The sequence below is a fragment of the Rhinolophus sinicus genome, linkage group LG04 (assembly GCF_036562045.2).
Source record: "Rhinolophus sinicus isolate RSC01 linkage group LG04, ASM3656204v1, whole genome shotgun sequence".
Classification (NCBI taxonomy): domain Eukaryota; kingdom Metazoa; phylum Chordata; class Mammalia; order Chiroptera; family Rhinolophidae; genus Rhinolophus; species Rhinolophus sinicus.
This window is the reverse complement of record NC_133754.1, coordinates 102488245-102503318: the sequence shown is the minus strand read 5'-3', so window position 1 is coordinate 102503318 and position 15074 is coordinate 102488245. Positions and strand designations below refer to the sequence as shown.

General features: G+C 41.2%; 1 protein-coding gene across 8 annotated transcripts in view; it reads right to left on the bottom strand.

Annotated features, from left to right (window-relative positions):
* FRY (FRY microtubule binding protein) overlaps positions 1–15074 on the bottom strand; it is a 439561-nt gene that overhangs the window by 174658 nt on the left and 249829 nt on the right. For all 8 annotated transcript variants that reach the window (XR_012495619.1, XM_074330087.1, XM_019749603.2 and 5 more), the window contains one exon: positions 4721–4774. Coding sequence is in view for 7 of the 8 variants with exons in the window: in XM_074330087.1 (XP_074186188.1) it covers positions 4721–4774 (54 nt within the window). In the remaining variant the exon portion in view is untranslated. The remainder of the gene's footprint in view (positions 1–4720; positions 4775–15074) is intronic.

Sequence of the window (15074 nt, the reverse complement as noted above, 5' to 3'; positions counted from 1 at the left end):
AAGGCCCAAACTCCCCAAATACCTCCAAGCTTCAAGGGTCAATCTGTTCATGACCACTGATTCCATTGGGTGGTATCGAGTCCCATTATGACCCCTTTGATCCTGACATGTAGGGGATTTAGCCTGTCCCACTAGCATTGAGGTCTCCCACAGTCTGACCCTTCCTACCTGTCTCTTTGCTAAGGCTCAGAGACTGGAGGAAAATGTTGTGTTTCAGTAGAAAACTATGTTGTTTGGTGCACACCTCTCTAGGGTTATCTGATTCTGAGACTAGGGGGCCTCTGTACGTTTTAATACCTCTAAGCTATTTTAAAACTATGTGTGTTGTGGACAACTAATAGCAATGCAAAATAATTCTTGTCTACAGACAGGAAAAACTCAGTCCAGTGAAGGTTCGACTGACTTCCCTCTCCCAGAAGCCATTTTGCCTCTGGCTACACATTCATTGCAACGTTCCTGACTTCTAAATGTGTCATTTTTTTTGGATTCTCTTCTAAACTGGTTCCAGTGTCCATCTTCAATAACGAGTTAAAAAAAATCTTTAGCATGCATTCATTTTATGTCTAGGAGAGCCATGATATTACCTCTTTCTATGACAGTCATGATGTTATCCTGTAACCATACACAACTTCTGCCCCAACTAAATTGATCCATTCGCCTGCCCTCAAAGATGACTGAGAATGTCCTTTCTCTGTTCAGTGCCTTTGCACAAAATGTTCCTTTCTTCTAAAATTTCCTATGTTCCTCACCAAAATCCTATTGCTCTTGATAAACTATGTCCTGTTCTAGAAAGCTTTTTCTAGTCACCTGGCCTCGAAGTACACATCTTCTATTCCCTGAAGTCTCATAATATTTACAGTCTGCACCACCCATGTGGCACTGTTCACACACGAGGGCCCATGTCAGAGCTGTCTGCGTACGTACGGCCTGGTCATCCTTTTCTGGATCTGAAGCTCCTGGAACACCGGGACCACATCCCTACATCCCTCTGTCCCAACAGAGCTCTCTCTCTCTCTCTCTCTCTCTCTCTGTATGTATGTATGTATAAATTCAAACTGGAAAACTGACAAATTGTAGGAGAATTTCACAGTGGAAAAAAGAAGACCCAGCTACAGAGCTGAAGACAGTACTCTACTGGGCATTTTGGTAAAAACAGGCTATATAATATCAAGTAGAAACAGGTAATACCCAACATCCACCCTTCCTCTCTTCTTCCTTAGTTATAAAACACCTTCTTTTAGGTGTTTTGTAACTGGACACATGATTGCTCAGAGTGAAATTTCCCCATCTTTCTTACATTGCATGTGGCTATGTGATTAAGACCTAGATATGAGCAGATGTGGTGCATGCAATGTTGGATGTTCTGGATTTTGTTTATTTGTTTTTTTCCCCTATAATTCTTTTTCCATTTCTTCTTCCTTTTGCCTGGAATACAGATGGAATGGCTGTGCTCCCGAAGCCCAAATGGACCATGAGATGACCTGGGAAGGTACATCATACACCAAAAAACAAAATAATGCAAATACTGGACTGATGTTCTTTATACTTCTTGAATGTGAGAGAGAAATAAACTATGCTATTCAAGCCACTGTTATTTTATGTGGCATTCGCCACCAAATCTAACTTAACTGATGCAGGACCGTTGGTCCTTCTGTTGAGAACTCCTCTCTGAATTCTCACCAACTTAGTGTGTAGAAATATAAGCATGGTGCAGAGTGAAACGCTCAGGCTTCAGTCAGAACACAAGGGCTCCTTTCTGGGCTCCCTCAGGCTTTGGCCATAGAATCCTGGGCAATCCCTTGTGGCTCATTCCCATTAAATGTAATGCAGAGACGCTGCTGCTGCTGCTGACACCTTCCTCGTGAGGTTCTTGGAAGGACTGCATGATGTCACGTGAGATAATATGTGAGAAGGGGCTTGGTACATTATAAAGTATTACATGATTTCTAAAAATTTGCTTCTATTTCTAACAGGAGAAAAATGGACTATGGGCTTTAAGTGGAGTAGGAAACAGCCACCCAGAACGAGGCACTGAAAGTGTAAAGCCCAGCTCCCTATAGCCTATCATTCATGCCAATGATATTTAAAAGGAAGAAAAATGATTTCAAAAAGAGAAAAAGAATATTCTCTCAACATGCACCAGTGGATGCTGTTCAAAGGATGTACTTAGCATAATGCCTGTCCTATGGTAAGTACTAAAACTATGTGACCTACTGTTACTACTGCCTCACGATTACAGCAATGGCATCATATGGGGCAAGGTGGCGTCACCAGCACGTCCTGTCCCCACAGACAGACCTCTGTGTCGATCCAGATGAAAATCCTACTGCTTGGAATCAGAACAAGGGGAAGTACATAATTTGAACATTTGACGTCAAAAGACTCAGAGAGCTTGATACATTCGTGGCTTTGCCAATGGCACCACCATTCTGATAGTTTGCTGTCAAAACACTGGGTGGGCACCTTCAAAGGCGACTTTGCTGACTTTTTGCATTGAGTCCACAGGTAGACCAACTTCAGTCAAGTTGCTGTATGGCTTGGGAGGTTTGCTATCTTGTTAAAACAAAGATAGACATTGTAGGTTGGCTTCTCTCGTGATTCATGTGTACATTTATGATTTAATGATCAGGGGATAATCGCATGTGTCTTACTTGAAGTTACCCTGACCATCTCACTATTGCTTCCCTCCTAAAGCGTGTTTAATACATAGAGATGTATTGTTACAGAGCAGTGCTTCTCAAGCTTTAATGTGTGTAGGTCACCTGGGGATCTTGCTAAGCTGTACAGTCTGATTCAGCACATCTGGGGCGGGGCAGGGCAGAGAGTCTGCATTGCAATATTTTGAGCAGCGAGATTAAAAGTATTACAGCTAATTAAGTGGCAAAGCGGGGATTTAAACCCAGGTGTGTCTAATTCCAAAAGCCATGCCTTTCTACAACGCTGAAATGCAGAAATAGAGTGCTGAATAATAAACGAGAAATTGTGTTTCAGCCACATTATTTGGGATAGCTGTTATCTGTAGTGTTAAAATCTAGAAGTACTATTTTCCCAGAGACTCAAGAAAGAGGTCCATTAAACTGGAAAAAAAATAACATCCCTTTTTCTTTTTTTTTCTTTTTTTTTGGAAAGGGCAGTGATAACCAAATAGGATAGAGACAAGGAATACAAAATAGACTAAAAATTATGGAAGACAGATGCTAACTATTTACATTCTTAAAAAGAACAGAGAGAGCCACACCTTGCCACAGTTCCAAAATAATGACCCCAAACATTCTCCCAGGGTCTCTGACCACCCAAGCATCCACCAGGTGACACCTCTGAGGACACTATGACTAGAGTAGATAGCTCCATGACACAGAGGCATAGCCCACCCTCCACTTCAGCAGCGTTGCAGAAAGCAGCCAGCTGTGCCAGCAACCCTGTACACCCTGACCCACGGCAGCCTTCGGAGACCAGCTGTGAGCACCAAAAGCTTCTAAAATACAAAATAGAGGCTTCCATTTCTGGATCAAACAAGTCTGGATGTTAACAACCAGAGAGTTTTCCTCTTGACTCCACATTAAAGGCAGTTTCGAAGCCTTGCAGAAAGTGTACTCTCTGTGGGTCCTCCACGAGATAATAAAAACCCCACCGTGTGAGATGAAGCCACGGCGCATCCAGCAGTGTTCCGTCTCTGCCACTGGCAGTGAGTGAGAATTCTGAGAAGAACATGCTGTCCCCTTTCTCGTTAACGGCACAGGTTGGAAAACACCACAAACACGTCTCCAACATCCTCTGACCTGTTATCCCTCATTCTTCAACTTACCTACAGCCTTCTGGAACTTAGTGATTTATACTGTTTAGAGTTGGGTGTCCTTCTCTGAGTCCTGATCTGTTTTCAAAGGACTTTCTTTGTATTTATTTTGTCTTACATTGTTTTGTTCATGTATCACTTTCTCGATTAGAATCTAAATTACTATACTGTTTACATTTACTATTCAGGTGGTTTCTCTCTCTCTCTCTCTCTCTCTCTCTCTCTCTCCCTCCCTCCCTCCCTCCCTCCCTCCCTCCCTCCCTCCCTCTCTCAGGATTGTGAATTCTTGAAGGGCTGAAGCTTTTCCTAGGTTTTGTATCACCAGTACCTAGTGCTGTGTCAAGCAAATAGTAAAAATGAGAGAAAATATAGGATGAAAACATAAGTTCTAGTGCAGAGGTCTCATCATCACATAGCACAGTTAAGACCTCACTTAACCTCTCCATGGGTTCTGTGACTTTAAGCAAAATGATGTATAACAAAGCCAATTTTACCATAGTCTAACTGATACAGAAAAGAGTTAAGTTCCTATGGCATCTTATCAATATTATAATGAAACAAAGCTGAATGAAATGATGCCATTCGAGGACCTGCTGTATTGTTTATTCAGAAGAATCTCTGTAAGTTTTTTAATGAAAGTTCCTTTATCTTTTCTCCGTTTCTGTCATTCTAGAATACAAAGATTTAGGAAACAATTAACCGAGGGCCTACTCATATTATTCCAACACTTTCCAGTTCTTTCTGATTCAAATCAACAGACAGGTACTGAACATCTCCAGTAAGCCATGACAGTAAAAACTGCAGGATTAATTCCTAAAATCACACCTCCCATCCCCTTTGAGTAAGTTCATCAACACAACAATAGTGAGCATCCAGCCCTTGTGTTTTGTGCATTTTGAAATAAATAAAAACCAACACATCACATACTTGATCAAATTGGGGGTCTTCTCCACGTTGTAGGGATTTCGTCAGTGGCTTTTCCTAGAAGCAAAAGAATATGGACAAGAAAAATTATTAGAGGCTCTTAAATGTTACAAAAGAAATACCGTCATTGTTAAAATTTTTCTCATCAGTTTCTTCCTTTATGGGATGAAGAGGCACCAGTTTCTAAATAAGTAAGAGACTCTCCCTTACTCATTTCCAACCTTAACGTCTAGTGTTGGAGCTTTTCTGTCATGATTCTTGCTATTCATCTTAATATATATCTCATCTCTGACCAACACATAAAAAAACCTGATGCTTTAAGTGGTCCTGTGTATTCAATGGAAATCACGTAACAAAAAATATGGAATTCACTTGACAAATTTTAGGACCTATCTTGGAATTCAACAGGTAATAAAATGTTGAAAGTGATATACCATGCCAAGTCCCTAGATGTAGAAACAAAATAAGGTCTAATTATTAGACGGGTGTTGAAGGACAAACCACCAATCCCACATTTCCCAGGAGTAATCAGTGAATGTGGGGCATGTGACTTGACTTGCACCTCATCCAAATCTCTGCACAAATAATCTGGGTGGTGACAAAGGTCTACAGACAAAATTTTCCCTAGTCACTATATCGTCATTTCCATTAGGAAGCCTTACCTGACCTCCCAGCAGTGCATTTTATAAATATTTATTCTTACCTGCATCTTTTTTGTTTTTAACATGGAAGTTAATACTGACCCAAATTTGATTTAGGAGTTGAAACCATGAAAAAGTTATATATTAAAAAATAACATTGTACTTTAGCCAATGTAGATATCCTAGAGCGACTCCATTTACTTTTTACAAATCACACAGACCCGCTCCTGCCTCTCTTGTCCAATCTTCTCCTCCACCTGAAAAGGTGATACATAGCCCTAAGGTGGCTGCAAGCCCTACTCTCACCTCCTAGGGTCCTGGTTCTTGAAGAGATGCACGTGTTAGGCTCAGGCTGGGTATCTTAAGCTTTACTAAGAGCCATATGAATCAACTGCTATCTCAGTTGCAAAATATACAGCTTCAAAACGTGTATATATCTAAAATAAAGAGATGACTGTATTTTTAAGGGCTAATCAACATTTTCTCTTCAAAGTATACTATCTAGATAATACTAGTGGGACAGCGGATACAAAAATGTCAGTGAGAACAGAACAATTAAAAACAACAGATTCAGCTAATTGTTCAAGAAGACAAATTCAGCAATTAAATTGCAAAGCATTTTCTGTGAAGGTACAATGTCATATGAAGTTCTTTGTAAAACCAGTTAAAATACAAATATGAAAATTAAAGAAGTGAAAACAGGTGGTGCCAAGTCCCAACCACCACATCCGGACCCGTTACATGCCTGCAAACTCCAAACACTTTTCCTTCCACAGCACTTCCCAGAGTGCATGTCACAGTGTGGAATGTTGTACAGTCATGCAGTCACTAATGATGAGCTGAGTGCCACCTCCACGAGCCACAAGTCCCCATTTCTCCCAGCACTTGGAATTACAGGGAAGAGCATTGCTTGGTAATGGCCAAACATTTGTGACATTAACCAAAGCTCTAGGCCAATGACATCCAGTTTCTGCAAATACGAGATCCTCTTATCTGTGTGTGTCTTTTGTTATAAGTTAAAAAAATTATATATTTTTTTATTGTGGCAAAATATACATAATGTAAGATTTACCATTTTAACCATTTTTAAGTGTAAAATTCATTGGCATTAAGTACATTTACATTATTGTTTAACCATAACCACCATCTCTTTTATGAAGACTCCTTTTAATGTCAAATATTTTCATGGAATTCCCAACCACAAAACATACACTTATGCCCCCAAACATACAAGGCAGCAAGTCTATTTTAGTACCTGTTATTTAAAACCATACATAATAACACACAGCTAGTACCAGGACTTCAATGATACTTTTAAATGGCTTTGTGCTAGAATAGCAACAACACTTAGAAAGATGGCAATACATCTATATGGGAGACCATAGTTTCTTAGTCAAGAGACAATGCTTAGCATCCGCGTGGACCTGCAGACCCTTGCATCCACTCAGGAGTCCATACCTTGGGAACCTGTGGTCCTTCATGCATTACTACCTGAAAGATAAGATGCTGCCACAGTGGAGAAAGGAAGGTGACCGGGTCCTACCACACCCTGACTCCATGCCCCAAAGTTATTTTTTCCCACCACTAATAGGGTGGTTGGGAATGCTGATAAACGTGGTATTTTATGCTTACACATACTGGCATACATGTGAAGGAAACAACAGATTGCAAGTCTCAGTTTCTTTAGCAGGCAAGTTTAATGTGGTAACTGGTTGCTATACCCAAAAGTCAACTCTGTTAGCCAAGAACTTGGGTTTGCACCTCAATAAAATAACGTACATTACACTATGTTTTCCTTAACTATTTTTACACAAATATGCCGTCTTAATCATATTCTTTGAAGACTTATTTTAAATGTCACTTCTCAGATTAAGTCCGTCCCCAGTTTTCCCTGGCAGAGTCACTGGTTACTTGTCACATGGCACTTGCTTTGCATCTATTCTTGTCAGCATTTCCACGGAGTTGTGACTTGTCTGTCTCCCCACACTCCTATGGTAGTACAGAGTTACGAGTTATCAGGGCTCGTTCACTGACTGTCACATCCCTATGACCTTGGGAACACAGCTTTAGACACAATCAAGTTCATGTTTTTCCATTCCCAAGATTATCTTTGTATCAGCACAGACTTTCTATCAGTGTCAGGAGTGTTAAGAGTAGACATGGGGAAGATAATATCATGCTGGTTAAAAAGTAAAGAGGGGGAAAAAAAGGAGGGAAGTATGGAAAGAAGAGAGGAGAAAAGGGAGGCAAACTTGCTGAGCTCAGAAGACATCCATCTGAACAAAAGGCAGAGGCGAGTAGGTTCATGCCTGAAAGAAAAGAATTGCAAAGGTATGTGTGGTTTTCCTTGAGCTTCTCCTGGATGAGAGCAGTTGCACGGAATCCAAAGTCTGCAAGAATCTAAGGTCTGCACATTCCAGATATCCTGGGTCTCAAAGAACATTCAATAGATAGTAAAATGAAACTCACACCGAATAAACAATGGGTATTGAAAGAATAGGGGAGGCTCAAAATAATGGTCCGATTTGTCCAATAAGAATGGCGTGCTTTGTAGACTTTTAAAATTTGTCTTTGTTTGGGTACAACTGTATTTATTTACTGAAGGTTCATTAATTGAATTGAATGATAGGTTTGTTTTTGAAAAATCATTCTGAAAAACCATGACTTTGGGGAGACGGATCCCTAAAAATTCTTAGTGGTCCAAAGCTGGGAGACCTTAAACTATGACCCAGCCTTGTCCAGAAGCCCCAGCTCACTAGGTGACAAAAGAGATGGCAAACCGGAAACATTGGGAGACCTGGCACTGAACCTCAATGGGTGTTCGTGGCACAAAAAAGAGCAAATTAATGAGAAGTCCCTTCTGATGGAAGCAAATGCTGTGAAATAGTTTTGGGGAAAAACAAATCAAGTCTGAATCTGATCAAGGCTTTAGATATAGTTTCTAACTTTTAGGAAATAACAGGAGTTAGGGAGAAGCTAGAGGGATACCTTACCCTATGCCACAAGGATGCAATCAGCAAAATCCAGCCTGAAAGAATCTGAGTGAAAGACATTTCTTCAATAAATAAGTTGCAAGGGAGAGCTGGAGGGGAGGACTTATTGATTTTTTTTAAAGGCAATTGCAATGTGTGACTCTTACCTGGACCCTGATTCAAGTAATTTATTTTTTAAAAGTATGATATTCATGAGACCATTGGCAATTTGAACACTAATTAGATACTCGATGATGTTATGGGATTATTGTTAAATTTTTTGGATGTGATAAGGCATTGCAGTTTTGTTTTTAAAAGTTCTTTATCTTTTAGAGATACATGTTGAAATCCTAAGAGATGAAATGATATGGGCTCTAGTATTTGCAGCAAGTATCATTGCAGGGAGTCACAGGGAGTGTGTGACAAACTGACCATGAGTTGACAATTGTTGAAGACCATCATAAGGTTCATTATGCTGTCTTGCTACTTAACAAGATGTTTGCAACGCTCCACTAAAAACCAAAGAGCAAAAACTAAACAAGAAGAACACAATATATATATCACTTCTGTCATCATTAACAAAAAAAAAAATCTCACGTCTCCCTTTTCAAGATGGTAAAAGCCACTTCCTAACACATGACAGTAGCACTTATGTGACATTTATCTTTTCCTAAAACTGTGGCAGAAGGAACCCACTCTGCTTTTCTTCCCACTCACAGATAGGATTTGTGTGGCAAGCGCCTGGCCTGCTGTGAGAGAAGCCAGGAACTCTGCATCTGCATCTGCTTCCCCCAAATCCCAGAGCGCTGCTCTCCTGGCCCACACAGGGGGCATGTTTTCCTGCCATGAAGACTCCTGCAGGGTGTCAAGTATTTCCATAGGAAAAGAGAAAGGTCCCTGTTTGTGCTTTCCACACCTTGGGAAGTTCCAAGTGCCTCACCCTCCCTTAAGAAAATACAAACTCTGAAAGCTCTTTGTATCCCTACCTACCTAAAATCGGGGAGGAAAGCCATGGACGTCCACCTCAATTTTCAAACAATTTCAGTGCATACTAGCTACATTTTCACTTTATAGTCTTCACACACTGGGCCCCTCTGTAATCTGTAAGAGGAGAGATAGCCATACACAACAGGGCGCAGGCAGTTCAACAAGCCTAGCGTCTTAGGTATCACAGGAGTTTTCTTTGTGGGATACAAGGGGCTCATTTAATAAGCCATTTTCTACTTCTGACGTTTTACTGACCTAAAAAAAAAAAAAAATCTCGTGTGCCCCATGCAGGTAGGACTTCACTAACCTAAAAAGCTCCAAATTAGTACTGCTGCCCTCAGAGATACTTCAATAAACACGCAACCCAGCGATACCACGAGAGTTCTTGTGAGATTACTCAGTTTGTCACATATATCACCAGCCTTGCTTAAGGTGCTCTTTTAACATCTTTTAATTAATACAACGGTTGGGTGTAGCAGCTCGGTGCATGGCGAAGTGGTTTGAGGTTGAACCTTAGGTCCCGTATTTACAATACAGGGACCTTCCTTAGTCTCTCTAACCTTCAGTCATCTTTTAGGTAAATTAGGGATAAATGCCAATCTACCTCAGAGAACTGAGAGATGAATGGCAAAGAGTATTCAGTAATTGACAGTCCTTATGATTATTAAAATTCCTAACACCGTTATTGTTGGGATTAGATAACATTAAAAAGGGCGTCACCTTTCACGATGTTCAGGAACTGAAACCGAGCTCTGATTGTTTCCTGGGGGAGCGCCCACTCCCACTAACATTAATTAAAGCTTTAATTTTAGCTTCCTGGATGCTTCCCAGTGTAATCAGAAAGCTGTATTATAGAAAGTGGGAAAAATACATTATAAAGAGTAATTGCCCTTCTCTCTTCAAAAAATAAACCCAACATTATTATAATGACTTTAGTTCTTAATATGTAATTTAGAGGAACCTTTTAATGTAATGGCAGGATGTGATAAAAACCAAGTTAAAAACAAACAAACAAACAAAACCAACACCCCCACCAAAGTCTCAAGTCTTGAAACTACAGTGTTTTTGATTATAGGGCGATGTCCACGCAGAACTGCCTGGGTTCTGACACCCTCAGCAGGGATATTTTATTACACTCCTATCTGCTCTGAGTAGTTTAACGAAGACTCTGTGGAGCTGAACCACCACCACTGGGATCTCTCTTTACCAGAACCCAGGAGGATGAGCAGGGAGCTGCCCCAGCCCCGTGGGTCCCGGTGACATGGCAGAGAGCTATGGGCCAGACCTGACAGGCCACCGAAGCATTTCATCCAGAGCTACCAGCCCATGAGGCAGGCATTTAGCCTGAACCAAAGAAAAATGGGGTTCTAAACACCTCCACATCTGACACAGGTTTTTCTCTTTAGGTCCCATTCAGGCCAGCTTGGACCCAACTTTGGAAACAGACCTAGGGGGTCAGCCTTAGGCCTCTCAGGTCTGACTATGGACCGTTTCTCCCCAAAAGATGCCCTGGACATGAGGGGCAATCAGGGTCTCAGGGGTCTGAATCACCTTGAAAACGTATTCTGGGCATTGTGATGACCTGCAGGGATCACTGACCTTCCAGTGAAGGCTGAGCCCCCTTGATGCCTGCCTCGGTTTATCCACAGGTAAAAACAGCTATCACCACTGACGGCCGACTAGCCTTCTAATGCGAACTAATGAGCATAATTCAGACCCTTGGAGATCCGTGGAAGAACGGTGCTCACAGAAACTGACAAAACGGCATTGCCCAGTTAGTTTCAGTTACCAAAGTGAATTCCCTTAAACAAAACAAGATATGCTGATTTCCCCCCAAAATATTGAGGGGGGGAATCCCAAGATCAAAAGAATGATATAGAGAGTATTTCAAATCAGCAAAGGGCACTACCAAGTAAGAGGCTGTGTAGGACCCTGTGAGACGAAATGTGCAGCTAGATTCAAACCTGGAAGAATATTTTGGCACTGTTTTTAAAAAACAAAACCCTTGAGAGGATCTGTCCTATTTGCAGCTGGCGTTGCACATCTCAGTGAAGCTTATTTCTCTGCCACATCTAAGAGACCCAAGGATGAATCCAGGATTTGAACGGTGGAGGTGCAACTGCAATTAAACTCAGACACAGAGCTCACCTTCATTTTAATTGAAGAAAAGTACAGGCAGTGACCAAGACATGTAAGATGCCACCATCGCTCATTTGTTTCTGGACTACATTCGATTTTGTTGGTATTTTTTATTTATTTTTTGTCCCAACGTATCCCACTAAGTGTGCATGCAACACCCAGTAGTAGGTAGACATTCGGTCCCTGTGGATGCATCTTCCCTGCCTCCTCCAGAACCTTCCACCATCAGCCAGCTCCTCACCCGCCTCAGGCCAACCTCCCCCTCTCTCCTGACTCTTTTTCTAGTAGCTTCATGCTTACACCTTTTCATCGTAGTGCCTGCCCTGAACACATGTCAACCACTGGCCACTCTTTTCTTTCTACCCCCGGGTCATCGTTCATTTGCCACTGAGCGGTCTACACTTCCTGTCTTCCCTTCCTCCCCTATTCTTTCTTCAACCAGCTGCAATCTGACTTCTCTGTCACCATTAGAATAGTCTCCCTAGAGGCCCCAGTGACTTTCCAAAGCACAAATCTGGTGCCCTTTGTCAATATGCTCCTTTTTGGACATTTCAGCTGCAATGAGACACTACTGATTACTCCTTTCTTGTCACTTGAATCATTCCATCCTGATCTTTTCTCCTCTTACCTCTTTAGACATCCTTTTTCTGGGTCCTTCATAAGCTAGTCTTTCTCCTTAAATATTTATATTCCCCAGGGCTATCCTTGAAGTCAATCATGTTCTGATTTATCTTCTGGCACAACTATCTCTCTCTCTCTCTCTCTCTCTCTCTCACACACACACACACACACACACACACACTCGTCCTTCTCAGACCCAATCAAACCACCTCTCATCAGAAAAAACATACTGTCCCTCAAGGTTCACTTATTCCACCATACTTTCCCTGATCAGCCCTACACAAGAAGTGACAGCCTGGTTTCAGTCTTCAGTAGCTCTTTGGTGTTCTCTAGTTCTCGAATACCCGCCCAGTGTCATCCCACTCACTCACGTACACATCTCCCAAGTAGATTAGAGCTTGGACTCTGGAGTCAATCAGACCAGGGACATGGACCCAAACCATGCACCTTTGGTAAGTTTTATCAAATCTCTCAGTTCCGCTTCTCTGGCTGAAAATGAAGGAGGCCGTGAATGTAGTGGTTGAGAGCTGGGATCCCAGAGATAGATGGCTAGGTCCGCCACTGACTAAATGACCTTTGACAAGTTGTTCAACCCCTGTGTCTCAGGTTTCTTGTGGGGTAAGAGTACCTACCTCATACTGTGAGGATTAGGTGAGTTAATATTGTTCAAGTAGTAAGAACAGGGCCTGGCACTCAATAGGCACTAAACATGGAACTGTTATTATTACCCACCTTCTTGGCTTAATGTGAAGATTAGTGTGCTTAAAACATGACATACAAGCAAAAAAAAATGGTAGTTATTCTTACAAAAGCCTGTCTTATTTCTTTGTATAAAGCATAGCCTCAAATACGATTATGTGCACTTAGAAGTTGGAAAGTACTATCCATCTATCTATGTATCTATCTGTAAGCTACTACCAAAAATATCTTATACAACATACGTTATTATAAGTGTTAGCATAATCTGTAGAAATCAAGTCTTGCTCTATTTAAAATAGTACTCACAAATGATTTGTTGACCTAAATTCCCATTGAAAGGTGACTAAATAAACATACTGTAGTATATACAGTAAATGGAATTCTACTCAGCAATAAAGATGAATGAAGAACGCACATTGTATGGCATCCACTAATACGGAATTCTACAACACAGGACTTAATCACTAGTTGCCTGAGGCTGGGTGGTAGTATGAGCTCTGTGCACAGGGGCACAAGGAAACCACTGGGCACCGTGGTGGTGCGGACACCAGTGTATAAATCTGTCAAAACTCATCAAATTGTAGATTTTAAATCTCTGCAGTTTATTGTATGAAAACTACACTTTAAGAATGTCATGTTTAAAATAAAACTCATCATTGAATGAATGAGAACAAGAACTGCTAATCTGTCTGAAAGACATTTTCTTTTCCTGGAGACCAAAGGGAGGAGGAGAGGCAATTCCGATAGTGATGGTGCAGTTTTGGGGATGGGCCATCCTGCTGGGCTCCACTCGAGTGCCACAGCTAGGCCACCGTGAGCACAAGCATGGCAGTTTTGCCTTGAGAAGCTCAGGATATATTATGCTGCCCACTGGGAATCCCAACAAATCTTGGGAAGTGGGTGTGGCTGAAATGACAGAGCTGATATGGGTTAGACATTGACCCCAATGTACGGCTGGGAATCTCTGGAATTAGAGCACTGTGAATGGCCAATTCGGTATGTACGGGTTACTGTTTAGATGGGAAGGGAAGAGTGATACACACTTTTCACACGCCTTTCCAGCAATGCCACTCAGGGTGTTAGTGCCGGGCCAGAAGCTGGCACTCGAGTAAAGACCACCATACTCAGCTCTGCAAAGAGGGCCTTGGGTGGAATTTGGTCACACGGTGCTACCACCTGAACCCGCAGCTAGAACCCCGAGGGACAGGGCATGCCGCCACTCCTCAATCGGAATTTGGGCAGCACACATGGGTGAGCATTTTCATTTCCGCTGAAGTTCTACAGTCCATACGTATCTTGAATTTTTGTTTTTCTACATGAGGCAAAAGAGGCAATTTCACAGGCAGCATTTTCATGACGAACATTATGCATTATTCACTACACACCCAAATTCATGTGGCCAAACCCAAGTTCTCGGTGACGATGTAAATGATCCCACTACTTTAAAGAAGACAAAAAAAAAAAAAAAAAGGTTTGGTTTTTTGGTAAAATAAAGGAAAGTTCCAGAGGGTAAATAGTAGAAAAATAAAGAGATCAAAACCTTACCTACTCTGTCTTTTAAAGTGCTAGTAATGGCACCTTCTGGAATGAGACAGTGGTGAAGGCTGTACAATTGTGAATATGCACTGAATTGTACCCTTTAAAAGGGGCAATGTGATAGGATGTGAATATATCTCAAAAAAGAGCAACACATACATTTTAGGTCAATCAAAAATATTTACAGATTATAGCACTTGACTTTCTTTTGTTGTCTTTGATTTCTGGGCATGGCTACTGAATTGTCTTGGAAAAGCCTACTAGAACATTAGTCTGACCTGCCCCCAACTTATGTGATTACAAGTTATGAGTTGAGTAGAACTCCCTAAAGGCATCAGGAAATACCACCCAATGGAATACTGAATTTTAACAAATCATTTCATTCACCGAGTACTAGATACATATGAGTATGTATACGGCAATAAAAAAAATACCTAACACAACATGTCTCAGTATCATTAGCATGACCTGTGGAAATCAAGACTTGTACTCATTAGAATCACTACAATACTATGGTGAAGACTGCTTCTGCCTAAGACTGTAGTAATGACTTTCAGTCATATCCAAATGCAAAATGCTCTGTGGAAACATAGCAATATCACATCACAATGAGTGTAGGAATGGACTTTGGGCTTATTTATGGCATATTACTAAAGTTATTTTTCGTGGCATTTTTCTGACACTTTAAAATACGACATATTTTCAAATGATCATTTAGTTGTGTTAAAAATTATGTTTCTGTAAATAGTAAAAAGAAGCATG